The sequence below is a fragment of the Nuphar pumila genome, chromosome 7 (genome assembly GCF_984573655.1).
Source record: "Nuphar pumila chromosome 7, dmNupPumi1.hap1.1, whole genome shotgun sequence".
NCBI lineage: Eukaryota > Viridiplantae > Streptophyta > Magnoliopsida > Nymphaeales > Nymphaeaceae > Nuphar > Nuphar pumila.
The window spans coordinates 19,774,054-19,800,820 of NC_143255.1; the positions used below are offsets into that span (position 1 = coordinate 19,774,054).

Below are 26,767 nucleotides of genomic sequence, written 5' to 3' on the forward strand. Positions count from 1 at the left end.
ACAGCTTCTACCAGACAAGCAGTTGTAGCCAATCTTGTCAGTATAGGTATCGGCCCTGAATGTTTGGCCAACGATTCAGGTGGATTGAACGATACTGATACTCAAGTGGATATCATTTTGTATCGGCCAAAAAATAATTCAAAAATAGTATGTATCAATCGGGACGTGACACATGTTAAATCTATTAAAATAATATTTAAAAATAATTTTAAGTATTTTTAACATTTATTAAAACAGCCGATTCAGGTCAGTATCGTATCGGCATACAGGCCGATACACACCGATATTGATAACATTTAGCAACATTTTCTCTTTCATACTTATGAATTAAACCCACTTCACCTTTTAGGGTTTACAAAACAGTATCTTCAGTCATTATTTTAGACTTTTTTCTTCGGAGATGTACTGTACTCTCTCTCTCTCTCTCTCTCTCTCTCTCTCTCTCTCTCTCTCTCTCTCTCTCTCTCGGGGAAAACGTGGAGGAAGGCAACACCACTGATATGTCGCTAACACAACTTAAACAAAAATTAGAGAAAAGCATACTCCTATCATCCTGCAATATTAGCAGAAAAACAGCCTCGAATATTCAAAAAAATTTGCGAAGAAATACAAGAAAAAAGTGCCAAAACTGCCACCCAAGAAAGGGTGAAAACTGCACCACATTAAATTCGGTGATTTGTGTAAATTTTATGCACGGACATTCTGTGCAAGAAAAACTAAACATTATTATAGAAACAAAAACAAAAGGAATGGTGGGGCCGGCAAGAACCGAGGAAATATGAAATGCATCCTGACCTAATGGATTTGCTCTCCAGATTTAACCAGATACTGATATTCAAGAGGCTACTGAAGTCATCCTACGAGCAGCTGGGATCCAACTCTTAACTCGAACATACAGGAGAAAAGGATTATATGGATCACCATGAGTTTGATCGTGCTTTTTCACCTCTATATCAATGAATATGATCCACCATATTCTCTGACAATGACCGGCACGCTCGTTGGTGGAACCTGCAGCAAGAACAATACGGTCTCCATTCAGCTCTTCATCAACAAAGAAATAAATCAGCACAGTATGGTCAAGGGGATTCAACAAATACATCATTGAATGTACTCACAATTGATGAAGGGACCACGAGTATCTAGTGACTACTGCTGGAATTAGTGGGTATGACTGAAGCTAAGTCCCAAATGAAACCCAGGAAGAAAAGTATATGCCATGCCAACATATTCATTACGCAAGCAGCGAGTATCTAGTGACCACTTTTGGAGTTAGTGGGTTTGCGTGAAGCTAAATCCTAATATAACTTCTTCGAAAAAAAGAAAAAAAATCCTAATACAACCTGCATCTTTGCTTACAACGAGCATAAAACTAGTAATTTGATTGAGTTGAGCTGGAGGTGAAGATTCTTTGAATGAAGAATCTGAAAAGTCTGAAACCTTCCATCAAAGGATGAGGCAACTGTCACTGCAGAATAGAACCAAAGCATCAAAGCATTTGATAAACGAGAGAACTCTTTTCCTGGCATTAACATGATTCCTTATCTACTCCAACCATAAAAACACATAGTGAGGTCATCAACTTCCCCCATGCATAATTTTAAGGTAATTGACCAAACAGATTAAAGTGAAACGTGTTAAGTAATCTTAGACGGTAATATATTTGGCTACCCGACACTAGTAGTTAAGTAAGTTCATGCATTAAAGGAAAGGTTGTGGTTCATCCCTAGTTCAACTTTATCAAAATATCCTCATTCTGTCACACGAATACTAAACCTCTCAGATCAAACACAGCACATCTAACTCCTAAGAATTAGTAAGAGTATATGGTTTACCTGAACTCCAAGCAAGCAAATTCATAGCAAGTATCAAAAGATGCACATCAGTATAAAATAATATGTACTTAAGGATTGCATAGAATCATTTCATATTTCATCCATAAGCATACTGATAAAGTCTGAAAACCATAAGATCGAAAAGATCACTTACCATGCCATAATCTGTGATTATCATTGACACATAATCTGAAGGAGTTGCATCATAACTGGTTCAAAGAAAACCAGAATCAAATGATATTCAAGTGTACAATTAAAAAAACAAGAAAATTTCCAATTTTTAAGTTGTGATATTATTCCAACTAAATACATCAGATTCAGGAGACGCAGATTTTCATTATCGGTCCAATTGTCCAAATGGTTCAAGTCCTTTCTTCCAGAAACCTTTGAGATGGCATCTGGACCACCTGAGAAAAAATTAACAAATGTTTGCTACAAAAGTTGTCTTGGACTTGCACGGAATGAAGATAAAACTAACTAAAGGAATATAATCAGAAAAGGTAAAACAAAAGAAACTTACATACCAAGTTCATTAGAGCATATAGAATCAAGCTGGACCCTTTCATGGAACTTGTAAGCTTCACAACATATCAATACTGGAACACGAAAAGCATGAGCCACCATGGCAACACATGCTGTCCCAACTCTTGAGTAAACAGTTCCATTTGATAACACCGAGGCAGCCCCTAGAAAGACCCGTGTTACTTCATGCATTATATAAGAAATGGCATTTATATGCATGTAGGTACAGCTGATGCCCTTCGCTAACAAACGTTTAAGTAATCTTTGCCCTTCAAGCTTTGGACGTGAGTCCACCACCACAACTCGGAATTTTTTACCAAGTTCATGAGCATATTCGAATATCATTTCAACCACACAGGCGGAGCTATATGTTAGCAACACATCTCCGTCTCTGATCTTGGTCACTGCATGCCTGACAATCACCTTGTCAGCAAGCACTATCTTTTCATTTATGAAACGGTTAATATCTGATTGCAGTGTAGCTTTTGCTTCTGATTCTGTTAGTGTCAATGACAGTTTAGATATCCGATCCTTCAGAAACCTAATAGCATTCCCCATGCTGATTGAAAGTGGCCTACAGGAGATGAGGAAATTAACATAGCTATTAATTTTTGTAGTTAAATCTCGCACCAGAGCCTTCTCCGGTGGGGTTTTGTAGTCTTTAATGGCCTCTTGAAATGCTAAGAGCATTACCACACAACGTGCATTACCACCAGAAATATCACCAGACAGATATTGCAAGCCTACCTGAAGACAATTAAATAAAGAAGGCAGTATCAGCAGATTCAGCACATATATAGAGCAAAGGAGCATGACAATGGTTGGAAATAAAAAAATGCACGCATGCATGCACACACACACAGATATGGTCCCAAATTATACGGACTTAGTCCCCGATCCGTATCCGTTGTCCCAAGATCTCAACATGGATCCAAGTGTTGCAAGCTCATATCCAAGTTCAATGCCCCAATCATTAGAAGAGGATCCATTGAATGCTACATATCCAGAAGAACCAAATCCAGTTCGACGTTGGTTGGAGCGAAGCAAGGAGAGGAACGGATCAACAATGACGGACAAGGCACCCCAATGGATCGTATCCACCAAACCAAGGTCCACCCACTCAAAACAAGATCCATTTCATCAAGTGGACCAAGTGGATCGGATCCTGCAAGCCAAGATCCAGCTGCCCAAGCCCGATCCATGCAGGGGCATTCTTGGTATTAATAAAAATTCATAGGTCCACCTTGGTGGGCACCAACCATCTTGAATGTGGCCTAGATGGGTATGCAAAGGTGTTTAAGAAGACCCTAAGTGTTATCCTAAACCTAGGAAGGTTTTATCTAAAAATAGAGTTGAGACTCCAAGGAGTCTCTTTGAATTTCACAAGGAATATTGCTTTAATAATTTTTGTTATTTGTATTTGGCTTAATGAGCCTCCTTGAGCCCCATATATAGAGGCTCTATGTATAGAGGCTCTCTAGTGCTGGAAAAGTAGCTAAGTATTTTTAATTAAAAAAGGCTTTCTTTTGAAAAAACATTTCTCTCTCTCTCTCTCTCTCTCTCTCTCTCTCTCTCTCTCTCTCTCTCTCTCTCTCTCTCTCTCTCTTTTGAGCCCCTAGGCTTTCGTCTATTCTCTCTCTCTCTCTTAGCCCCTACGCCCTTATCACCTTGACTCCCTAGGCCTCTCTTTCTTCTAGCCAAGTATCTCTCTCTCTTCACTCAACTTTTGGGTGTACTCAATCCTTGTGGTCAAGCCCACTTAGTAGACCAAGGTGCTACCAAGGCCCACGCAAGCGGTTTGTGCTTATGCTTGTGCTTGTGCAAGTGCTCCAAGCAATCCTCAGCCCCCACCGTGAAGACCAGAGCTTTCCTAATACTCTAAGACATCTCCCCTAGGCCCCAGTAAGTGTAAGTCGAACTCACCCTCACCTAGGCTAAAACCCACTTCTAGACCTTCTTGACCCAAACCGGATATAGTTAACCCAACCCATTCTGCATGCTGAGTTTTACATAATTTAGCTTGACTTCCTTAGGTCATATCTCCCTCTAATCAGAACGAGTTTGATTCTCAAATTTGAACCCTAACTCAATCCATATTTCCCAAGCCTACCATTCAAAAATTAGCCCTAAACTCTGAACCAATTAAGAGAACCACTCTGTTTACTGAACCCTGTCAAAACAGAAAACTAGACTCAGGCAGATTTTCTATGGTCCAATCACGAACACAAATCCCAAACCGAGTCGAGTTTCACCCTACGGTTTGTTGAAGTGTCTTCTCCCATGTGTCCCCTAGCTACCCTCCAAATTTGAGTCATTTTTGTTCAGCCAATTAGGAGAAATCATATTTTTCTTAAAGTCTGTCAGAAATTTCTGTTGAGACTAAGATGTTTTTAGTAAATAAGTTTTTCTAAACTAGAGGTTATTTGAATCTTATTCTTTAATGAGGGACCTAGGTGTAATTTTGTTCCTTGGACTATCTCTATTTAATATAGAGATTAGCCCTAATTGAATAACAAGTTCTATTATTCTCCAGCCGTCTCTCTCTCTCTCTCTCTCTCTCTCTCTCTCTCTCTCTCTCTCTTTCTTTCTCTCTCTCTCTCTACCTCGGTTGCTGCGCATCTCACCCTTCCTTCAACATGGTATCAGAGCCACGTACGGGCTTGGGTGCCTGAGTTCGTGTGCCGCGGCTGAAATAGCGTGAAGGACATCAGATCTGCAGTTCGTCTGAAGTTTTTTTTTGGAACCGCGTGGGACAGATCTGATAACAGATCTGCAATCTGACCTCGGTCATGATTCATGATCTGAAATCAGATCTACACGTCGTAATGAAGATCTGCAGTGGTCGTAAACCAGATCTGATGGTTACAGGTCTTGATGTTGTGATGAGGTATGAAGTGGGTGTCGACCAGATCTGAGAGTCGCTGATCTGCATATTGTGGTGAAGACCTAATAAGGGAATCAGATCGGATAGTATTCAGCTTGAAGTACCAAAGGCGTTGTAGTTGCTGAGATCTGGGTGTCGCTTGTGGTTGCTGAGATCTGATCAAGAAAGAGAAGCAGATCTATACCTTGGCTGAGTTCAGATCTGAGTATTTTGTGGAACGTTGGAGAAGATCTGAATTTGCAGTTGCTAGCAGTTGACCAGATTTGCAAACAGTAGACTGCGTGTGGGTTTGTATCACTTCAAGACTGTTTTTGGCAGGCTGATATCTGTGTGTTGAAGTCGTGGCGTTGACGAGATTGCAGTCGGTGGTGATTCTGAGATTGTCGCATGGTGTGGACCAGATCGGTCTTCGTTGCAGGTATGTCAAAGATGTTGTGATTAGATGTAATCTGGTGTGGTCGTGAGTTACTGTAGTTAATATCGTTGTGGTGCTGGCGATCAGCAGCCTCTGAGTTGTCGTGTGTTGCTGTTCATATGTGCTGACGTGGTTATGTTAAGCCAGATCATACTCAGATCTGATATTTGTTTTTGGTGTAATTGAAGTCGTCTATTGCAGACCAACACCTAGGTTCCCAACTTGATATGCTTGCTCAAATATTGATTTGCTGGAGTATATGCATCTCAATAGTTTGATGAGATCATCCAGAAAGTTGTGTAGTTGTTTGCATCTTCTGATCATATCTATGGTGGCAGTGAGTCATTTGGATCATATCTATGGTTGAGGTGATCTTGATTTACAGCCTATAGTCATCCTTGGTTGAGGTGAAAGGTTTTGGTCAAGTTTCTTTAAAATTATATTTGAAGTTTGGATCTGAACAGTCGAAGGTCGTGTTTCTCAGATTTCATTGGTGAAGTCAAAACTTGATATAGTCAGGCTTGTTGTTGATTGTGGGTATGCGCGTGTGGTTGCTCCTGCATTTTGTGAATCAAGCCCATTAGTTTATATTATGGCTCAAGTGGTTAAATCAGATGCAGATCCCTCCAATGATTGTGTAACTCTTAGCAGGGCTGAATATGACGAGCTCATTGCTTTACGATCATCCAATTCAAAGTCTTCGGTTGCGGAGGTTGTGTGCTCGGCAGGTGATGGCCTATCTGCTCAAGGTGGTAGGTGGGTCATTGATTCTGGAGCCTCTGGTCACTTGTGCGGAAACTCGAGCAACTTTTTGAGTTTAAAACCTGTGACAGGTCAAAAAGGGATACGTCTTGCTGATGGTAGCACTTCCCCAATTGTAGGGCAGGGAAACATGTCTATTACCCCTACTCTTCAATTGTCACATGTTCTTCATGTTCCTTCGTTTCCACAGAATTTATTATCCGTCAGTCGAATGACAAAAGAGTTGAATTGTAGAGTGATTTTTGAGCCTATGGGATGCACCTTTCAGGACTTGCTGACGGGGAGAAGGATTGGTTGTGGCTATGAGGAAGGTGGTCTGTATTACCTTCACCAACCAGAGGTTTCGGCCCACTCTGCTGTTACATCATCCTCAAGTCCTCTATTGTGGACTCATCGTTTGGGTCACCTTCCAGTGACAAAACTTCGTCGTGTCATTCCTCATATTCCTCCCTCAGTTTCTTTTCAGTGTGAAACATGTCAATTGGGAAAACATTGTCGAAGTTCTTTTCCCTCCAGTCAGAGTCCATCAAGTCAAGGATTGTTTGATCTTCTTCATGTAGATGTGTGGGGTCCGAGTAGGATTCCGAATAAGTCTCAATGTCGTTATTATCTAGTCATTGTTGATGACTTCTCGAGACTATCGTGGGTGTTCCTGTTAAAAGATCGGTCTCAAGGTCCTGTCATTCTAAAATCTTTAATTGCAGAGATAAAAACTCAATTTGACATATGTGTTAAAATTGTTCGCACTGATAATGCTCTTGAGTTCAAACCCAAAGACTTACTTCAATTCTACTCTGTTAATGGGATTCAACCTCAATTTACATGTCCTCATACCTCCCAGCAAAATGGGGTGGCTGAGAGGAAACATAGACAAATCCTTAATGTTGCTCGGTGTCTTATGATTCAATCCAATATGCCTGCTACATACTGGGGCGATGCAGTTTTGACAGCTGGGTTTCTTATAAATCGCATGCCGTCAAGTTCTGTAGAAGACCAGATCCCAATCCAAATTCTCCATCCAGAGGCTCGTCTCTTTCCTATTCCCCCTAAAGTTTTTTGATGTGTGTGTTTTGTGCATAAGTTGGGTCCTGATCGAGATAAACTTGTTGCGCAGTCTATTAAATGTGTTTTCCTTGAGTATCCTAAGAACCAAAAAGGATATCGTTGCTATGACCCTATATCTCATAAAGAGTATGTCAGTGCGGACGTTACCTTCTTTGAGTCTATTCCTTATTTTTCGAGTACTACTCCAAGGTTACAAGAGAGTCAGGGTGATGTTTTTCCTCTGCCAATTCCCCCTTTTACTTTAGAGTCATTCACTCCGAAGCCTGTGGCTCCATCCTCTGGGGAGTCTCGATACAGAAACCCTCCTATAGTGTATACTCACAGGTTACCACCTACCTCCATGCCCCCATTATCTCCTTCTCCTGAGGCAAGTATCTCTGAGCATACTGAAGGTTCTTCTATTGATGAGGATCTTCCTATTGCTCTGCGAAAAGGGAAAAGACAGTGCACCCTTCATCCCATTTCTCAGTTCGTTTCTGAAGTTAATCTTGGGGCTTCTATGAAGAATTTTATCTCGGCTTTGTCTGCCTCCTCTGTTCCGCTTCATCACAGTCAGGCTCTATTCGACCCCAAATGGATGCAAGCTATGAAGGATGAGATGGATGCCCTATGTTCTAGGGGCACACTTGGGATTTGGTGGATCCTCCATCTGATGCAGATATTGTTGGCTGCAAATGGGTATATACCATTAAATATAACTTGGATGGGTCAATTGAACGGTACAAAGCCCGATTGGTTGCAAAAGGGTATACTCAGACTTATGGTGTTGACTTTTTTGAAACTTTCTCCCCAGTTGCTCGGTTTGGCACTATTCGTCTTGTTCTTTCTGTTGCTGTGCACCATGGATGGCCCTTGTTTCAGTTGGATGTCAAGAATGCCTTTTTGTATGGGGATTTGCATGAAACTGTCTACATGCAACAACCCCCAGGCTTCGAGGTTCAGGGGGAGTGTAAGAAGGTGTGCAAGTTGAAGAAGGCTATTTATGGCCTGAAGCAGAGTCCAAGGGCATGGTTTCACAAATTATTTGAGGTAATGTCGAGTTTTGGCTTTGTCAGGTCAGCTTCAGATCACTCCTTGTTCATCAAGAAAACCAGTGCTGGAATTGTTGTTATGGTGGTATATGTCGATGACATCATATTAACAGGGAGCAGTGCCCAAGATATTTCTGCCACAAAAGATCATCTTCAGAAACACTTTGTTACTAAAGATCTTGGTCACCTACGATATTTTCTGGGTATCGAAGTTGTAAGAAACAAAGAGGGCTTAGTGTTGTCTCAAAGAAAGTATGTGTTGGACTTATTAAAAGAGACTGGAATGCTAGGAGCCAAGCCAGCTAATATTCCAATGGATCCCAAAACTCACATGTTCGATGAGAAGTCTGAGTATGTGGACAGTGCCAGCTTTAGATCCTTGGTGGGTAAGTTACTATATGTGACTGTTACTAGACCTGACATTTCATTAGCTGTGAGTAAAATCAGTCAGTTCATGGACAAACCTACAAAAGTTCACTGGGATGCAGCTATGATGGTTATTCGGTACTTAAAGGCATCTCCTGGTAAAGGTTTGTTGTTTAAACGAAATCCATCTTTGGACGTTGTTGCTTACACTGACGCGGATTATGCAGGATCTGTTGAAGATAGGAAGTCAACTTCTGGATTTTGTGTGTTTGTGGGAGGAAATCTTGTTACCTGGAGGAGTAAGAAACAAACCGTTGTAGCCAGGTCAAGTGCTGAATCTGAATACCGAGCAATGGCCCAGACTGCAGCTGAGATTATGTGGGTAAAATCAGTCTTGATCGAGCTCCAGGAGAAAGTATCCCTACCTATGTTGATGATGTGTGACAATAGGGCTGCTACATATATTGCCAACAATCCAGTATTTCATGAAAGGACTAAACATATTGAAGTTGATTGTCACTATGTTCGCGACTTGGTTCAGGCTGGGTATATCTGCACCGATCATGTATCTTCCGAAGATCAAGTAGCTGATGTTTTTACCAAAGCCCTGGCGAGACCAAATTTCTCAAAGTGTTGTGACAAGCTGAGCATGATTGATATCTATGCTCCAGCTTGAGGGGGAGTGTTGAGACTAAGATGTTTTTAGTAAATAAGTTTTTCTAAACTAGAGGTTATTTGAATCTTATTCTTTAATGAGGGACCTGAGTGTAATTTTGTTCCTTGGACTATCTCTATTTAATATAGAGATTAGCCCTAATTGAATAACAAGTTCTATTATTCTCCAGCTCTCTCTCTCTCTCTCTCTCTTTCTTTCTCGATCTCTCTCTCTCTACCTCGGTTGCTGCGCATCTCACCCTTCCTTCAACAATTTCAAAATCTGTTTTTGAGCTAGACCCTGTTTTGACTTAACTGACCTGACTCGAGCCTAGTTTCAAACCAAATTTCACCCCAGGCCCACTCAGAACATAACAACTTGGTATCAGAGTCAACCTAGTGTAAACTTGTGAATCAACCCGAGCGATGGACTCCAAAATCGCCAACTGATTCGCCAACAAAAGGAGCAACACCAAGCACAGTGTAATTGTACATCGCATAAGCGATTCTCAAAGCGTCCATCAAGACATCCTTAATTGCTTGCAGCGAGCCCTCAACTCGATGGAGCACAACCTGAAGGAGGCACAAGCACTCTGATAGTTGTGCCAAACCACTGTCAGAAGTGGTCATATTCTCAAAGACTGTGTCAACCCTCTGACATGCGAATTAACTCTATTATCATTACTTGTTGACCAACTAGATGAGAGCAACCTTGTCGTCATTCTCGAGGATAACGTGGTTTTCGATGTTAATGCAATTCTCAAGGATAACATGGTTTTCAATGTCAATGCAGATACTGAAAGATTGTCGAAAGAGGCACAAGTGCAACAAGACGGTATTCTACTTCGACAAGTGGAGGAAACTCCACTTCTTTCTTCCTCTCTTTAAGAAATGAACTCACTTGTTAAGTTAAATGATGTAAGGCAGTGTATAAGCGTAACGAATCCTCGCAATAAGAGTTTAGGGTTCACCTTAGATTGCCCCAATGGCAAAGGCTTAAAGCAAGACCAAAGGCATGAGCATTGCCTCGAGACACCCACTAGGGTCGAGCTTGAAGAAGGACCCCAAAGGAAGTTTTAAATTCCCATTTGCAAAGACTCGCGTATCATGCGTGAGGTTTGGCCCAAACCCACCTTAGTAAATGCATGCAGAATAAAATCTAGAAGTCTCAAACAAGCTTCCCCATGTCCAAGATACGATGGACATAAAGCTTGAAGCCTTGAACTCATGGTGGATGAAAGGTCCTTGTGATGACCGTGATGGAGTCAGAATCGCCTACTTTCATTTGCCCAAGAGAGTTCTTCCCGCCGAGCATCGTGAGGAAGAAAACTAATATGTGGGCCAAGCCATAGAATCTAACAAGGATGGTCATCCCACCCTTCGAGAAGCGTGACTTCGTGGCCTTATGGACCACCTGCAAATTAGGGCAGCCTCTAATGTCCTACAGTGGCCATGACGTGGAAGAACAAAGCAAGGGTGCGAAGCTCGAGAAGACCGAGGTCATGATCTCTTGGCCTATGCCCGCACTCATCAAGGCCTTGATGAAGGTTCCATGGAACCGACACAAATAGTCAAAAGTTCATAAAAGGATGTGAACTTATGGGATCCCTCTCAGAAGCAATATGTGAAAAGAATGTCCATGTTTGGTCGGATAGGACCAAACTCATTTTTGTGAAAATCAAGCAAGCCGTGTGTGAGGCTTACTTTCTAGCCTTGCTCGAACATTACGAAGGGTGCATTGCTAAGTCCAAGAAAGGTGACATCAGGAATGGAGCCCAATTAATGCTTGCAAATTTTGATGTGGGTGACATCGTGAATGGAGCCCAATTAAAGCTTGTGAATTATGGTGTGCGCATTCACCCAATTAAAGTTTGTGGACTCTGATATGGGTGACATTGGAAATGGAGCTCATTCAAGGATGAAAGGCCAATTGATGGATTTCGAAAACTCGGACAATCGTGCTAAAGCCTTGCCAATGTACGAGAAGAAAGTGACCAATTTGGCACTTGTTGGAAAGAGAATGTATCTTCGTAGAAGGCGCTTTGTGGACCGCACCAACCACAAGAGCATGAAGCAGCCCATAAAGCAAGGTGTTACGACCTCTCGTCAACACCAATAGGGTGCCAATATGACAACGTACGAAGTCTTATCCCAAGGTAAGAAGGACTTTGGAATCATAGTGGTGCAGCAAAAAGAAAACACCGGTGTGGGTGTTATTCCTCGTGACTTGAGCTCAAATCTCAATGAAAGCGCCCTTAACAAAAAAATGCAATGTCTAGTGTTTGGATCAAACTCAATCACTTCTCTTCTCGAGGCTCACAGATGCAAACGACTCGTGTGTTGGAAGGACGCACAGGTGTCGAGTGTTGTTCAAGGATGGAAGACAGTCTGCCAAATTAGACGAAGTCTGCCAAATCATATGAAGGTGTGCTCCAACCTTCGTGTTTGATTCCCTCTTTCAAAAGTCAACTCTCAGAATATTGCCTAAGTGACTAGGCAATTCGCAAATGGGGAGGGGATGATATAGTCCCAATCTTTGTGGACCTAGCTCTTGATCCAAATAGTGCGGACCCGATCTTGGGAGACAATTATCCAACCTCAATAGCCCAGAATATGCAATTGGATCCCCTGCAAGACAAATTGAATCCAAGTCCAATGCCCCAATCATTAGAAGAGGATCCATTGAATGTCACATATCCAGAAAAAGTGGATCTAGTTCGGCATTGGTTGGAGCGAATCAACAATGACGGACTTGTATACACCAAGGCACCCCAATGAATCATATCCACCAGACCAAGGTCCACCCACTCAAAATAAGATCCATTTCATGAAGTAGACCAAGTGGATCAGATCCTTCAAGCCAAGGTCCAACTGCCCAAGCCCAATCCATGAAAGGGCAGTCTTGGTATTAATGAAAATTCGTAAGTCCACCTTGGAGGGTGCCCAACCATCTTGAATGTGGCCCAGATGGGTGTGCAAAGGTGTTTAAGAAGACCCCAGGTGTTATCTTAACCTTAAGAAGGTTTTATCTAAGAGAGTTGAGACTTCAAGGAGCCACTTTGGGTTTCACAGGGTTCTTAAGAATTTCAAGTTAGTTTTAATATTTTTTAATATTTGTATTTGGCTTAATGAGCCCCCTTGAGCCTATATATAGAGGCTCCCTGGTGCTGAAAAAGTAGATAAGCATTTTTTAATTGAAAGAGGTTTTCTTTTGAAAATCTCTCTCTCTCTCTCTCTCTCTCTCTCTCTCTCTCTCTCTCTCTCTCTCTCTCTCTCTCTCTCTCTCTCTCTCGGCCCCTAGGCCCTCATCACCTTGACTCTTTAGGCCCCTAGGCCTCTCTTTCTTCTAGCCAAGTCTCTCTCTTGGCTCAACTTTTGTGCGTGTTCGGTCATTGTGGTCAAGCCCACTTAGTAGACCAAGGTGCTACCAAAACCCACGCAAGTAATTTGTGCTCATATCGGTGTTCCAAGCCATCGTTAGCCCCAGCCGTGAAGACCAGACCCTTCTCAGTACTCTAAGACATTTCCCCTTGGCCCCAGTACGTCGAACCCACCCTCACCTAGGCTCAAACCCACTTCTGAACCTTCTTGACCTAAACCAGATATAGTTAACCCAATCCATGCATGCTGACATTTGCAGAATTTAGTCTGAATTCCTTAGGTCATATCTCCCTAACCAGAACAAGTTTGGTTCTCAAATTTGAACCCAAACTCAATCCATATTTCTTGAGCCTACCATCCAAAAATCAGCCCTAAAATCCCAACCAATTAGAAGAACCACTCTATTTACCAAACCCTATCAAAACAAAAAACTAGACTCGAGCAGATTTCCTGCAGTCTGATCACGGACTCATAAATCCCAAACCGAGTGGAGTTTGACCCTGCAGTTTGTTGCAGTGTCTTCCCCCTACCCTTCAAATTTGAGCCATTTCTGTTCAGCCAATTAGGAAAAATTGTGTTCTTCCCAAGTCTCAGAAATTCCAGAACTTGTTTTTGATCTAGAACCTGTTTTGACTTAACCGACCTAACCCAAACCCAGTTTCAAGCCCAATTTCACCCTGGGCCCACTCAGAACGTAACACGCACCCATGTGACATGGCTGTCCTCCATATGTGACCCTTGAGCTGGTTGACTTGGTTTATCACTAATGATGGCATTGCAGAATTTAACACAATTTCCTCTAGACAAGCCCTTAACAAAACCTGATGAAATTATGAAAATGGTAACAAACAATAACAACAACGATGATGGAAATGATAGCAATATGTTTGACATTGGAATAATGTCAGCTATTCTTGAAAAAATAAAAGAGGCATATAATGGTTAACCAATAAAAGAGGAGCACCCTTGTTGCTTGAGAAATTGTTTTAGATAATAGATGAATAACCACATTTTACATTAAAAAGAAGTGCTACCTTGTATACTGCAGGATGAGGATGCATTTGATGACCATGATCAAAGTGGAAAAACTTGGATTCGAGATCAGGAAGCTGACTTCCGTGCACATATTGAGGTAGATGTCTAAACAACTCAACCCGGTTTCTGCTTTCAGTCTGTTTTACTAAGGCACGCTTTTTTGCCTTTTCAACCCGTTGTGTATCATCAAACTGCATTCGTGGAGGAGGAGCATCTTTCTTCTTTTCCTTCTCAGGAAGACGGTCAGGAGTCTTTCTCTCTGAGGTTGCAACAGCACTTGAAGCAGATGCTCCATCTTTCTTTTTTGAGGGCGGTGGTTGTTTAACATCTTTAGGTTTCTTTGCACCTGTAGATGCCCCACCACCTGATGGAGGTGCAAGATTGCTTCCACCTACATCAAACATCAGGCAACACGTAAGGAGATATGACCAGTCTAAAACAGTGATATTGTCTATAACAACATATAAAGTTTGAAAGTTACAGCAACTAGACAAGTTCAATAGCCAGTATTCAATGACCCCAAACAGTCCAACATGCAGTCTCAGCTCAGATTATGCAAATGCTCTTTGATTATAGCTTTCTGCCAACGGCTGGATCATGAATGTTTACATGAAGTGTTCTGTAGTTTATGAGAACCCTCTATGGTTGGAAGTTTACATGAAGTGCTCTGCAGCTTATGAGAACTTTCAATTTTGCAGTTCTCTAAACCAAGTTAGGGCATAAAGGTGCATCCATTTTGCAGTTAATCTTTTCTGTGGGCCTCGATATATAATTGACTAAGCTTGCAGACATGTAGGACGTCTCTTAGTGATACCAAGTTAGCCAAATCATTAAACTATCCAGTTTCCCCAACGTCCACTCCGAAATTATCTTTATTTCGAGAATTCCACTTGTGTTTCTGAACCGGCTACAGGCAATACCTCGATGAGATCTTAGTTTTCTTGCCCTTTCATCCATCTGCTGTCTCGTACAAAAGATTTACGCCCTTCCTTGAATACTCTCCCTTATATAATAAGACGACAATAACTCCACAAAGTTTTATACAAAAGTAAAAATATAAATTTTCTCTCCAATATATACCTTCCTCTTTTGCTGCGGCCTTTGCTGCCCGTTGGGCCTCTTGCAGAGCACGTCTCTCTGCTTTAGAAGTCCTTTCTTTCAATGGCTTCGAACTTGCAGGCTTGCCTCTTTCTGACTCAGTTGATCCTCCGGTACCCACTTCTGAAGAAGAAGTAAATCCTCAAATAAACCGTTTTTTCCAAAGTACAAGGATAATGTTCATTGGAAAACTTTAGAAACTCAAAAAAGAGATAAACAATACACTAGAAAGAGTTTCTGTTTATTATAAAATTTTCAGCCCCAAGTTCTCCATGCCCCATCTAGACTTTAAGGTCTATAATTCTTAACAGAAATAAGAATGTACTTCAAAACATCAAACTATAAGAAATTTTTTTAATCTGTTCAGTTTCTGAACCATTATAAGCTTGACACTAACTTTTGTTGCTCACTCAAACCAAAAGCTAACCGTTACAATTTTTCGTTGGCTCACACTCAAACTAAGATAAAGTATAAGCATAAACCACCCAAGATTCTAGGTTTTACACTTAGAAAACACAAACAGCATAAAAATTCCATACCAACATTTGCATTTTCCGCGTCCAGGAAAAAAAATCTTTAACGACAAATGCCACACCAAAAAAATCTCTCAAATTGTTATGCCCCACAATGAATTGCAGTAACAACCGGACTTGAAAGAAGAATAACAAACTGAGAAAAAAGGCCTGCCTTGGACACCCGGAGAAAGTTTCACCATTGAAACGGTAGTCAATTTGCTGGGACCCGGAAAACCAGCGGCCGGAAGAGAAGCGGAACGCTGAACAAAATCTTCCACCTTTCCAGCCCCACCAACACTGGCGGACACCGTTCTGGAGACCCACCGAGGCGAGGCCTCCTCCGAGAACCCGATGGACGCAACGCACTCAATCCTGCTTGAAGGCGAAGACACTGGAGACATGCCCAGTAGATAGTCCGAAGGATTGTAGCTTCCGACAGGCATGTTGCCCAGCCTCCGGAGAGGCGAGGACGGCACCGGAATGGGGGCCGCCCGCAACGCATCCAGAGGGTGCCGCGGAGGCGGGATCATCACCGGCGAGAGCGAACTCCCGGCGGGCGACATATCAGAGATCAACGGGGAGTCGTCGTCCGTTGGTGCAGCATCTGGGGCGGGGCGCATCTGGTCGGAGGGCGTGACAAAGCCAACCTTCCGCACCTTCGGGTCGATCACCGCCCGGGAAATCCTTTTGGCGTCCATGGGGACTGCTCTGCCTACCCTTCAATCCTCTCAGCACCAAAAAGAATCCCTCCGCGACATATCTACAACCCAAGGGCTCAGCGAAACCCTAGGTTCATCACAGTCCTAAATTTCAAATGAAAAGAGCCCCAAAATTACCGAAAGAATCTGCAAAACCCTAGACCCCCAAGAAATTTAGGGTTTCCGACGGAAAAGAGAATAAATCTAGGATTTTCGGGGTCGCTGAAACGAATGAAGAGCGTGATTGAGGGTCAAAATTGATCGGAAAATCGAAAATCTAGCTTATGTTGGAGCAAAACCCTAGGGTTTAGGTAGTCGAGGAGAGAGAGAGAGAGAGAGAGAGAGGAAAACTTCCATTTATGAGCCAACCTTTTGCCTTAATTCCAGGTCTGGCCGTACTTTTCTGAAATTTTAGATATAATTATAGACCGACCAAACTTTTCCTGAAACAGACAAACAGGTACCTCAGCTCAATTTATCATCTTGAAAAAACCTGATTCTTTTCAATTTTTCTTTCATTATCTTTTTTTTTTTTTTAAGGACCAAAAAACCGTGAAAAGATCAAGTGCAATATGATTGCACCAACACCTGATCACCCTCCATCTTGGGACAGGCCTCTCAGATGCGAGCATGGAGGGCAATCAGGTGCTTAATGCACAAATTTTGTGTTATGCGATTGCACTCAATCCGGACTCCAAGAAACTGCCCTCATTCTGCTTTTGGGCCCCACGTAAGTTCCAAGGCACACTCCAAGTGTGTCATGTGATGGCACCTAATCTTGGCTCTGAATAAGAGACCTTGCCGCGCTGAGCTAAGTCTGCCAACCTAAAGTCATGTATAATAATGGCTTACCCCTCACTCCATTGGATCACCTTGTTTGGGCTTGCCCAAGGGTTGATATCAGTAAGATTTGAACTTAAACCCCTCGTCCTTAGGCCCCACTCCACTATGCAAAACCCTTGAGGCTTGTTCATTATTTTTTAAAAATTGAAAAATACTTATTTATTCTAAAAAAAAGTAAACCATTTGAACTTTGAGTTCTTAAAGAAGAAGGTTATTATTGTAATTTGACTCATGATTTAGGCATTGTTTGGTAATTTAAAAAAATTAAAGACTAGTATTTAATATTTGGAAAATGTGAGAACCATATTAGAATGAGCTTGGCCCCTAAGTGGAATTCTTTTCAAAAAAAATTTATTTATAATTAATCTGAATAAAAGAGTGTTTCTCGAATGAACACCAAAACTTTTAGTCCAAATTCATAAACCATTTCAAAACCCCATGAGGTGACTATCTATTGCATTTTGTATATTAAAGCATGAAAGAATAACATACATCTTCATCCAAAAGTTTTGGTAATTTTTCTTAAGGGTGTCAACAGTTTGGCTATGTTTGGAAGCAAAAAAAACTTTCATAGGAAAAGAAAATTTTGCCTATGAAAAGTTTTGATATTATAATTTTTTCACTGGTTTGTATAGTATGAGAAATTTTTTTGCTTGTTTGTTTGTGCATGAAAAAAAAACACTCCTATATCAAAAGCTAACAAATGGTATTTTCACATTTATTTTTAGGATTGTATTGAAAAAAAATCAATAGCCTAAACCCCAATAATAATATATAATTATTTTTTACCATTTCTAGATATAAAGGATATCCAAAATGTGCATTTAAGAAGAAATTGCATTTTCTTGTTCCTTGCTTGGACGTAGAATTAGAAAAACATGCGTATATATTGCTCTGCCTATTTGTAGACATACAAGCACATATGTGTTATTTTGTGTCATGGTGACAGAAACAAAGTTAATGTTGGCTTGTGGCTCGTAAATTCTTGTGATTTGAAACAATAAAGGGTGGGTTGAGGGTAAGGCTCACTTCCATACATCAACTATACAAATAAACAAAATAACTAAGAAAGTTGTCAATATTTAGAATGATTCAATTTTGATCAGGTCAGAACACCGATTTTTCACCACCATCATCAAAAGAGAGAAAGAGGCACAGGGGTGTCGCCGCCACCCTTGCTTCTCCTTTGTCTTTGCTATTGTGGTGGGACAGGAGAGGAGAGGGAGGCGAAAGTTGGTAGTAGGAATGGTGGTAGTGCAGGAGAGGTGGAAGTCGATGGTGGAGATGGCGGTGGTGCAGAAGAAGAAAAGTGAAAGTCGATGGTGGTGAAAGCTGTAGGAGGAGGTATCTCTCCCTAGCTGCGACAAAACAAAAGAGGGGTGAGAGAGGCTTTATGCCCTAGTCTAGAAAATCTTTGATATGAAAGATTCCTCAACCCCCCCCCTCCCAAGTAGAGGAATCTTTCCCTTCAAAAAGAGCCTTTTTAGAAAAACTTTCGCAAAGAAAAATTTAAGGTGATTTTATTTTGACACCCTAGGGAGGATAACTGTAACATCCCCGATTTATAACTCGATTTTTAGGGTGATTTTTTTTATGCAAAGCCCTATCAATGGTATTTCTTTAACCGAACTTAGCACTAGGGGTCAACTTGTGCGCAAGTGTTAGCGTTTAACAATCCACTAGAACAAAGTTCAAGAAAGATATATCCAAGAACAAGAACCTCATTGTCACCTATAGTGTGGCCAACCACGTGCAGCCCTAAGCATGCAGACGCCCGCTTGCAGCCTGCAGTGTGCTCCCTACTTTTGCCTTCGTCAACCGATGTCCACACATAGATGGTACATGCACACCAATGCACACACACACGCGCTTTGTAATATCTAGCATTATTCTTAATTTTTGTAATATCTAAAAATTTATAATATAGATGGATGTTTCATATCATTGGCATGTTTAGTTGCATTTTTATGGTTTATTTTAGAAGAACGGTTATTATTTCGTCAGAACAGGGGTTGTATTGAGTTTGGACTGTGCTTGACAAGTTTCAAGAAGTTTCAAGAGCATTATGGTTAATTTTGGATTGTTCAAGGGGCATTTTCATCTCAGGGGACATAGTCATCCAACCTATAGTTGACCCAACTGAGTCAATTGCGTGGGAAACATATCCAAAATTGTTGAAATTGTTTGAGTGGCATTTCAATAATTTTTGGGTTTGGAAAAGGTTAAAAATGAGAGTAATGAGCTCATTTAGCCAATATTTTTTATAGGAGGGCATTTCGGTCTATGCAATTGAGACCCAGCCAAATGGTAGGCCCTTGTTTTGGTTAGGTTAATTAGGATGGGACCTAGTTACTCTAACTAGTGGGCTAACTAGGAGCCCATGCCTTCTTGAGGGTTGAAACCTGGTAGGATCCCAACCAGACCCAAACCTTTTTGGCCCAGACCTAGACTTGATTGGGCCAGATCCAAGCCCATATCTAGAAGTTTTATTTGAACCTCCCTAAGGTCATGCCCTTCCATTTTCTCTCTCTTGGCTAACTCTCTCACTCACTCCACTCTCTACCCTCACTCTCTCTACCCCCTACTCTCACACCCCCATCCTCACCTTGGTGGATGACCCACCTGCTCCTTCATTGTCTTGTGGTCAAGTTACACCAATGCATGTGTATTGTTGCAGCTGAAATAGCGTTTGGAGGTATCCCAGTCCATGTGAGGGCTTCATTTTGGTGTAGATGACCTTCCTAGTTCATGGGTGGCAACTAGGAGACTTGTGTCGTGTTGGTGGTTCGTGTTGTGCATTTTTGTGGCCCTATATTTGTTAGATATAGCGTTGCAAGGTAGATGCTCGATTTCTTTTCTTGTAGGTAGTGAGCATGCTAGGACTACATGTAGTTGTGTTATGATGTTTGTGAAATACCATGCTTAGAATATTCTCATATGTTGGAAGATTATTTTTGGGTGATGTTTTGGTTGAATATTGTGTTTTTTTTGCTTAAGATATCCCTAGGAGTGTTGGGGTTGAGTTTCATTGTAGTTAGATGCTTCAAACCCTGAGTTTTGAAAGTATGGAACGAAATTAGAATGCCTTAAGGGTCGAGTCATGTGTTTTTCATGTTCTGGTTGAGGTCGACTCTTGCAGATCAAGGGTCGACTCCTCCTTGATTCTTCTTTGTCTGGTGTTGATAAGAGGTAGAAGAGACAACTCCTGGGATCCAAGAGTTGATTCCTATAGTTGTGTTGAGTTGACTCTTGAACGCAAGAGTCGACTCTTGCAATGTAAAAGTCGACTTCTGCACCTCAAGAGTTGACTCTTGAGGCATAAAAGTCAACTCCTGGAATAGGAGAGTCGACTCTTGTGTATAGATTATTCTTGGTTAGCTCAAGAGTTGATTCTTATGCTCAGAAGAGTTGACTTTTGAGTGGGTAAAGTGATGAATAATGGTGGAGTATGTGCGATTGTGGACTGTTTAGTTTGGAATTTGGTGGAACCAGCCCGCAGCAGTCGAGCATAGGTTGGTTGGACCTATGGTTGTTGTGGCTTTTGACTTGCACTCACGTTTTTTATGAATTTTCAATTGAACCATGTGTGCTTTCTCAATATAAGTTTTAGAATTAGTTTCTATTACAAAGATTGTTCACAATCTGATTTTTGATACTTGTTATATTAACTGAAACATTCATAGTTCTTTACCCTTATAAAAGTGTTTAAAATTAGATCTTTTATACTTGTTATATGAGCTAAAATTTATGTAGTGATTTCTTATTACAAAAGTGTTTAAAAATCTTATTTATGTATATGTTAGATGAACTAAAATTTTATAGTTCTTTCATAATGCAAAGAAGGTTTAAAATTCTATTTCTTATACCAGTTACCTAAAATTTTGTTTTAACATGTAGGTATTTCTAAGTGTTACTTTTGAATCTAGAGTGTTGTTTTTTTAGGAAAATCATGTTTTAAAAGATGGTATTTCAGAAACTGTATTTACAATGGATTCTATGTGAATAATGTATGATTTAACATGTTTTTTAAATTTACATGCTTCCAAATGTTGGAATTTATAAGTTAAGAATGAAATTTGTTTGAGAGCTTGGAAAAGATAAATCTTGGGTTACAAAAATGTTTGTATTCTAGATTATTTAGCCCAACTTTGTATTCATGATATGATTGTTTAAAATTGTTCTAAGCTTGGAACGTTTATGAACTATGTATGTTGTGATTGTTCATTTTAACCCCTAGCATGTTTAAGCGATATTTGATGGGATATAACCAATGTTTGGTAGAGTATTGTAGCTCATAATGGTGTTTTGGTGGAGCTACCCGAATCTGCAAAGCATAAGAGTCGATTCCAGCTGCTTTGTGGAGGTATAGAAGACCCGAGGGTCAACTTCTACTTACTAGGGGTCGACTCCATTCTCTGGATAGGGTTGTCTCTTATTTTTACAAGAGTTGACTCTTAATTTTAAAAAGTCAACTTATTTTAAAAAAAAGTTGACCCTAAACCCTAAACCCTAAACTCTTTCTAAGAAGAGTTGACCCCTGCAACTTATGAGTCAACTTCTGTGATTTGTTTAAGAGTTGTTTGACCAAAGAATCGACTACTATGTATGGTTTAGGTTTTGTTTGACCTAAGGGTTGATTCTTGTGTTCAAGAGAGTTGACTCTTGTGTTTTAGATTTTAGTTTCTCAATGTTTTGATCTCGGGTAAGGATTATTGAGGCTGGAATTCAAGTGAATCACCCTAGAAACATTCTGAAAGGCTTATATTTATTGTATTTTTGGATTTGATGCATGAATATGTGTTTGGTGGTCTAAGGGGTGGCCTAGTTTGTGTAGAGATGCTCAAATATGCAACTATGCATGCATAGGATAATGCATATAAAAATGTTTATGCTCTTTCTTTTTAGTATTATTGAATGAAAAGTTATTGTTATGTCAGTAATGCAAGTGTGGCATTATGAGGTTTGAGTAAGCATAGTTTTGCTTGCCTATGGTTCATATTTGCAAGTATGACAATATAATATTATAGTATTGATGTGGGCACATAATTTTGGTTTGTATTGTAAGGATGGATAATATATATAGATGTATGCATGACATGGTGCAGATTCGGGTATAAGAGTGATCTCATGAGTACAATAATGGTGTTTACATAACTGTAATACATATTGTTTAAGCAAATAGTGCAGCTTGTTGGGAAAGGTCCCAAGGTACTGGTGTGGGTACTTAGATATTTTGCATTGCACATATATGAAAAAAATAAAGTGAAATAAGTTACACAGAGTTGTGTGGTTACACCTTGAATGATGGGGTAACCTTGAGTGACTTTGTACTCGTCTAGTGAGTGAATTTGTACAAACTTTGTGAGATGTACTAAGTTATCGACAGACTCCTTTTCAGTTGACAGTAGTGTGTTGTTGTTGTGGGTCTTGTCTTGGTCACTAGGGTAGACTAGTTCTCAACCATGCTGGCTTAAGGGACAAGGATTTCTTTGTGTTGGAGGTTCTACTACACACGCTACCGGTAGTACACTACGTCTTTGTTCGAAGAAATGAATGTCTTGACAAATGATTATGGACCTTGGTGCTAGTGTAATCGAGTGCACTTTGGGTTAATAAAAAATGCAAAATACTGGTGTTTGAAAATACACTCCCATGTAGACCGATGACCCAAGGTAGTGGTGCCCTCGTGGAAACAATAATTAATATTGAAACAAAGTAATTGCATTTGCATCATGTATAAAGCAAAAGATTAACTTAAATAGAAAAAATAATTAAAAGATGTTTATGCATCTAAGTTATGCATGTGTGGTTGTTTTCCCTCTTGAGCTGGAGGTTGAGTCAAGTTAGATCAAGCAGAGAGTGAGGTGTTGGACTCGTATTGAGTTGTGGGCTTGCTTGGAGTATAGTTAAGCTCATTGACCCATCTATGTTCACTATCACGATATGGGAGGTCAAGTTTCCCGGTGAGACATGTGTTGGTCTCACCCCTACTTACTTTCCCTTTTTAGGTACTTATAGGTGGGCGTACTTTGGTGGCAATGAATGCAGTGGACTCGAGTATCTTTGGAGTTGGATCATAGACCCATTCTAGTGTAATATCTGTAAATTTTATTATTATTTTTAATAAATAAAAAAGAAAATTTGTTATAGCTGATGTAAAAAAAATTGTTTTCTATTTAATGGCATTAAGAATGGATGATAATTTAATTACTATTTTTTTTGCTAATTATGGTGTAATTAGCAATTATTAGTTAATTGGTAATTAATCACAATTTTATATAATTTCTAATTAAATAACTAATTTAATAAAGCATGTACTTATTCATTAGATGTAGTTACATTATTTATCAACTATGTTTAACTAACATATATTTGATTATAAAATTCAATTTGACACTTAAATTGGAAAATTATATTGGATTGGATTGAAAAGTCCAAATGGAGACCTATTATATCCATATGGACTTGGATCCAATGGGAGCCTATGTGGGGTTGGTCCAAGTGTAGAGACTCATATAAGTTTTAGTACAAATGAAAAAGGAGAAGAAATAAATTATAGGGAAAGTAGATCTTACTCCCATTAGTGTTCTCATGAGGCCTAATTGGAACCAAGGATAGGATTTTTGTCTAAATCTCCTCCCTCCTAGGCCAATGGGAGAACACTAAAAATGTTTGAAGTGACATTCTTGAGAGGCCACCTCCTTGTGAGCCTATGAGGAACTAGTGGGGTGGCCACTCTTGGATTGGACACTCCAAGAGGCCACCTCCAATTGAGCCAGTGAAGAGGTTCCACTTATGGAGATGGGCCCACTCCCAAGCCCTCTCTTATCTCTCCACCCTTCTTTCCCTCTCACTCCACTATTTAAGAGTGGGGAGGGGTCTTCCTCTCCTTATTTTAGTTTTCTTTGAGAGAGAGCTCTCAAAGTCTACCACTCCCTCTCCCACACTTGTCTATCTCTTCTTTCTCTTACTCACTCTCCCTTCACATTATTAAGAAAAAACACATCATCCGGATTGAAGCAACTCACGATTTAGATTCCTCTTTCATGAATTTGGGAGTGACTTTTAATTAGGCTCTCCCTAAATTTATGAATTCGAGAAAAACTCACAAACATTAGGGCTCATTCTCTTGTATTGGAGTTGCATTTTATGGTAGATTCAAGTTTTTATTTTTATCTAATAAAGGTAGGGATGTTACACTAAGCTCATAGGAATTGTAAAATGCTAAAATACATTGATTTTTAAAATGTATGTGTGTTATTTATTGTTTAAATGCGATTTATGCATGCGTAGATTTTTATTAAGTCCATAGTGATTTTTAAAATATGCATGTTTGATTATGTCTATATACATGTATAAATTTTTTATTATGTCTAGAGGTAAATTTTTTTAACATGCATTTAGTTCTTAATATGTATGTACATGCATTTAGTTTTGATTATGCATTTAATTATGAATATGTATGTATATGCATTTAGTTTGAATATATATGTATATATATTTAGTTTTGATTATGCATTTAATTATGAATATGTATGTACATGCATTTAGTTTCAATAATTATGTATATGCATTTAGTTTTAAATATATATATGTACATGCATTTACTTTTAAATAGGTATATGAATGCATTTAGTGTTGAAATCTGATTTTTATCCTAAGTTTAAAAAAAATGTGATTTCTATCTTAAGTTTGGAATCTGAATTGTTGTCCTAGGTTTAAAAATCTGATTTATGTTCTAAGTTTAAAAAACTAATTTATGCCCGAAGTTTGAAAGTCTGATTTTTGTCCTATGTTTGAAATCTGATTTCTGTCCTAAGTTTAAAAATCTGATTTTTGTCATAAGTTTGAAATCTGATTTTTGTCTTATGTTTGAAATTTTGATTATTGTCCTAAGTTTGAAAATGTGATGTCTATCATAAGTTTGAAAATCTGATTTCTGTTAAATTTGAAATTTATTTTCTGTCATAAGTTTGAAAATCTGATTTTTGTCTTAAATTTGAAATTTGATTTCTCCTACATAGTGAAATCTGATTTTGGTAAGTAATGTGCTATGTATAAGAATTTGAAAATTTTGATCATGGCAAGTGGTTGTACTACATTAAAGCACTTATGCAAAGGTAATTATAAACCATGAAATATGATTTACAATCATGCTTGTATTGAATGTATGTTTAAAGAATGATGTTAAATATGCCTATCCCATTATGTTGGGCATGCAATTAGATGGTATCATAACACGTTGAAATGTTACATTTTAAATATATGCATACGTGGTTGATGGCTCATAATGGAGCATGTTGTTCAAGAAAAACATTTTGGTGCCTTAAATGTTTATTTGATATGTGGGGGATGAAAATTATTATGGTACTGTTAGGCATGGATGAGCATGCATGTTCACATAATTAATGAATACCCTTGGGGTGCGAGTGGTACACCTAGTTATGAAAATTCATGCACACATAATTTTCTCATCCGATTTAAAAGCATCGAGGATTACTGGATGGGTTATGAGCAAGATAAAATAATAATGTGAAAGTTACCCTGAAAGAGTTTTTGGGCAATTGATCCTTGATTTGCCAAAATTATAAGAAGCACGTGTGATGAAATCTAATACAGATTTTCCAACATAGAATCATCAAATATTTTTCATTGTGTTATCGATTTGATTCATCAAATTAGTTAAAAAAAATAAAAATACATATTTTATACAAAATTTTTAAATTAAAATTTTTGGAGCGTTATAGTTATGGTATTAGGGCAAGATATAATTATGGTTCATAACATGTCCAACGTCCGCATCTCAGTGTAAGTATCTCTTTTCTTATGATGGTTTGTCAATTAATGATTTGAAAACTATATGTGAGAACTTAGTAAAAAATCTGCAACCTAGATAAGACTCTACTAAGCACATCACACGAGAAAAGAATCTATCATAGCTTTGAAAACTCATAGAGGTCTTGTAATTATTTGGCATGGGAAGATAATTGCAACAAAATCATAGAAGCACTACATGATTTGGTTGGAGCCATACAACAATAAGCAGCTGCCATACACAACCTCCAATCGCTGATTCAGGTCAATGTCAACCCAAAGACATTGAATAAAATTGGGCCACAATCGAATCCAAGGTGTTAAAGGTGTCATGGTCTTCATATGGGACAAAGGTGTCCTTGTGACAATGAAGACTACCCCTGTTGTGGTGAGACAAGTCATTTCTTCTATGAGTGTCATGTAAAGCAAGCCGATGATAGGAAGCGAACAATGGTGAAAACTCTCACCGATGTTGCCTCAAGTTGCGAGAATGTCCTAGACATACGAAAGGTGGTAGAGCTCTTGGGTGACATGACAGAGAAATCACAGGGAGCCTCGCGAAAGTAGAGAAGCACACGCAATATAAAGAAATATGTCAAGAAATTCTTAAACTACCCATAGGGAGAAGTATCATACCCATAATTTTATAACAAGTTGAGTTAATAGGCTCCTAATAGTTATGTTATGACCAATCAATGTCTTTAATCTTAATCATAGTTACACTGCTTTTAATCTAAATTGATTCTAGTAAGACTCTTCACTTATGCTTGAAAATCTGGTTAAAATTGAAGATGTCTCATTGAGCTACTAAGAGTATATCAAACGAGTGGGCAGAGCAACGAGGTTTCA

At 39.5% G+C, this 26,767-nt stretch overlaps 1 protein-coding gene across 3 annotated transcripts; it reads right to left on the minus strand.

Annotated features, from left to right (window-relative positions):
• Positions 1 to 561: 561 nt before the first annotated feature.
• Positions 562 to 16,545, minus strand: LOC149831415 (uncharacterized). 3 transcript variants are annotated; one of them, XR_016433283.1, is made up of 8 exons: positions 15,736 to 16,545; positions 15,031 to 15,171; positions 13,950 to 14,341; positions 2,360 to 3,104; positions 2,146 to 2,242; positions 1,990 to 2,044; positions 796 to 1,011; positions 562 to 702 (listed from the first exon to the last, which is right to left on the minus strand). XR_016433283.1 is itself a non-coding variant. In XM_090013886.1 (7 exons), exons 1-7 carry the CDS (start codon positions 16,259 to 16,261, stop codon positions 949 to 951), a joined length of 2,019 nt encoding a protein of 672 aa, XP_089870012.1. In that variant the 5' UTR covers positions 16,262 to 16,545; the 3' UTR covers positions 562 to 948. The 3 variants fall into 3 exon arrangements, 2 of the variants coding, with proteins under 2 accessions (XP_089870012.1, XP_089870011.1); XM_090013886.1 differs by having other exon boundaries at positions 562 to 1,011; XM_090013885.1 differs by having other exon boundaries at positions 562 to 1,011; positions 1,990 to 2,242.
• Positions 16,546 to 26,767: the final 10,222 nt, after the last annotated feature.